This window comes from Camellia sinensis, chromosome 4 (assembly GCF_055761805.1).
Source record: "Camellia sinensis isolate YWXY chromosome 4, ASM5576180v1, whole genome shotgun sequence".
Taxonomy (NCBI): Eukaryota; Viridiplantae; Streptophyta; class Magnoliopsida; order Ericales; family Theaceae; genus Camellia; species Camellia sinensis.
In genome coordinates this window covers 82,082,091-82,084,896 of record NC_138964.1, presented here as the reverse complement: position 1 = coordinate 82,084,896, position 2,806 = coordinate 82,082,091, and the positions used below count along the sequence as shown (strand labels likewise).

The 2,806-nt window shown below is 32.7% G+C and overlaps 1 protein-coding gene across 1 annotated transcript; it reads right to left on the bottom strand.

The window, feature by feature from the left end:
* Positions 1-578: 578 nt before the first annotated feature.
* Positions 579-1,103, bottom strand: LOC114275693 (disease resistance protein RPV1-like). The gene has a single exon (XM_028217687.2). It carries the CDS (start codon positions 1,101-1,103, stop codon positions 579-581), a length of 525 nt encoding a protein of 174 aa, XP_028073488.2.
* Between the last annotated feature and the right edge of the window lie 1,703 nt (positions 1,104-2,806).

Sequence of the window (2,806 nt, the reverse complement as noted above, 5' to 3'; positions counted from 1 at the left end):
AGTTTGTGTAAAAAAGATGGTGAAGAAATGAAGTGTAACCCTGCTGCTGCCAACTGATATATTCAAGGTTCGCTCGAGCGAAGGAATGGTCGCTTGAGCGACCAGACACAAAGAAACCTCGCTCGAACCAACAAATTGAAGCTTTAGGTCTGCAACCCAGAAGCACGCTCGAGCGAAGTAAATCTCGCTCGAGCGAAGAAACCCAAAACATAGTCCTCTCTCGCTCGAGCGAAGGAAAGCTCGGTCGAGCTAAGAAATGCAACTCTCAGGTCCAGAACCAGACGCAGACGCACGTTCAAGTGAAGGAACCCTGGCTCGAGCGAAGGAGCTAAAACACAAAGCTCGCTCGAGCAAAGAAACAAAATTCTGGGCAGCAACTATTGGTTTAAACTCACCAACCTGTAACAAACCTGCCCAATACATCCCAAAGCTTGCATACAAAAAATTAAAGGATGAAAACAAGATATATACAACAACCAACACCACGGAGCCTAAGTCCAAAATACGACAACCAAATGGAGGGAAAACCGGGATCGTTATATTATCGCACAATGTACAAGTTCTCCATAGCCTCCCATTTATTGGTGTTTCTTGAAGGCTTTCGATTTAAAGAGTTTTATAGCTTCATCTTCTCCTAATTCCTCAACCTTATAAATATGTGTCATGCCATATCTGATTAATGTATGTTGATTTCTAGATGTTATAATGATTCTACTTCCAAAACCAAACCAATCAAGCTCTCCTACTAATTTTTCAAGTTCTGTTGATTCATCCACTTCATCAAGAACAAAATGAACCTTCTTATGGCATACCCTGTTCCTTATCGTACTTAAGGCACTACCAATATTTCCTACTTTAAAATCTTTCTCCATTAAGATTTCGGAAATGAGTTGTTCATGTACAGTTTTCTGACCACCATTTTCTGAAACTTCTCTAACATTTTCAATGAAGCTGCAACCTTCAAATTGGCAAGAGATATGGGCATAAATAGCACTTGCAAGAGTTGTCTTACCTATTCCACCCATCCCCCATATCCCCACAACACGAGCATCATCCATCCCTAATCCTAGCAATATAATCATTTCCTCCATACTAGAATCCATTCCAACTAGGTCTTCGGCAACACATGAATATGTATGATTTAATTTTCTAAAAAGTATCCCCACAAGTTCCTGGATGAACATTGATTCAGACTTGTAGATTTAGGCCAATAGTAAAAGAAATTTGTGAATCAAAACTCAAAATAGCTATAAAAACGTAAACTGACATTATTTTAATTGTGATTAATTTTGCTCGTGGCTAGGGATGAAGATAATTATGGAACAGGACATATAAATGTGCAGAGACAGGCAGGTAGATAATTGAACTAAAATATATAAAATGTTATTTCAAAACATAATTATTTTAGCAGAAATTACAAAATAAAAAAAAAACCCTCAAAGTTTGAAACTTATAGCAAGGTAAATCCTGAGTTTTTAATTTTGTCAATTTAAATCCTAAACAATTAATTTATTTTCAGTCTAAATCATTGCTTATTTTTATAAAGTAAAATCAATAGAAATTTTAATCATTAAACTCAATATATTTTAAACATTTTATGTATATCTATATCGAGTTTAATAACTAAAATTATTTAAAAATAATTTTTTCTCGATTTTTATTTAACAAGAATGATTTAGATTAAAAATAAATTAAAATATTAGAATTTAAATTCTTGAGTTTTTTTTTTTTTTTTAAATTTACAATTATCCCTTGATGTTATCTTGCATTGCACAACCAACTGGTAGTAAATCATAGGGAAAGAAAAAAAAATGCAAAAAAGATAAACAGAATATTTTAATTTAATTTAAGTAGTAAGAGACCGTACAATGCACGAGAATTTATTTTTAAAATGAAAAATTGATTTTGAGTAGTATTATTTATTGTGTGGAAAATTTTAATATTTGAAAGCCAAATACAAATAAATTTGCTAATGGTTGAGGAATTTTTTTTTCATTATCTGTGATTCTAGATAAAATGCTCATACGAACAATTTCTTTCAAGGTATAAAAAAAAAAAAAAATTATAATCTCAACCTGAAACCAAATCCTTATTTGTATTAATCAAATTTATCAAAAATCATGAATTTTACTTGTATCAAAATATATTTTTCCTGAAAAAAAAATAAATAAAAACAACAAAAAATTCTATAACATACAAGTTATGACTTGGTTATAATTCATCTTTGTTTCGACCACAAAGAAAAGAACCCAAAACTTTGAGAGCTAAAGGAACTCCTTTAGCGTACTTTACTGCACAATGTACAAGTTCTCCATAGCCTCTCATATGTTGGTGTTTCCTGAAGGCTTTCGATTTAAAGAGTTCTATAACTTTATCATCTCCTAATTCCTCAACCTTATAAATATGTGTTATGCCATATCTGATTAATGTATGTTGATTTCTAGCTGTTATAATAATTCTACTTCCAAAACCAAACCAATCAAGCTCTCCTACCAATTTTTCAAGTTCTGTTGATTCATCCACTTCATCAAGAACAATATAAACCTTCTTACGGCATACCCTATTCCTCATCGTACTTAAGGCACTACCAATATTTCCTACTTTCAAATCTTTCTCCATTAATATTTCGGAAATGAGTTGTTCGTGTAGAGTTTTCTGACAACCATTTTCTGAAACTTCTATAACATTTTCAATGAAGCTGCAACCTTCAAATTGGCAAGAGATATGGGCATAAATAGCACTTGCAAGAGTTGTCTTACCTATTCTACCCATCCCCCATATCCCCACAACACGAGCATCATCCATC

Bases quoted from the DNA above. Each gene is read 5' to 3' on its own strand.
- LOC114275693 (XM_028217687.2), bottom strand. From the start codon at position 1,103: ATGGATTCTAGTATGGAGGAAATGATTATATTGCTAGGATTAGGGATG.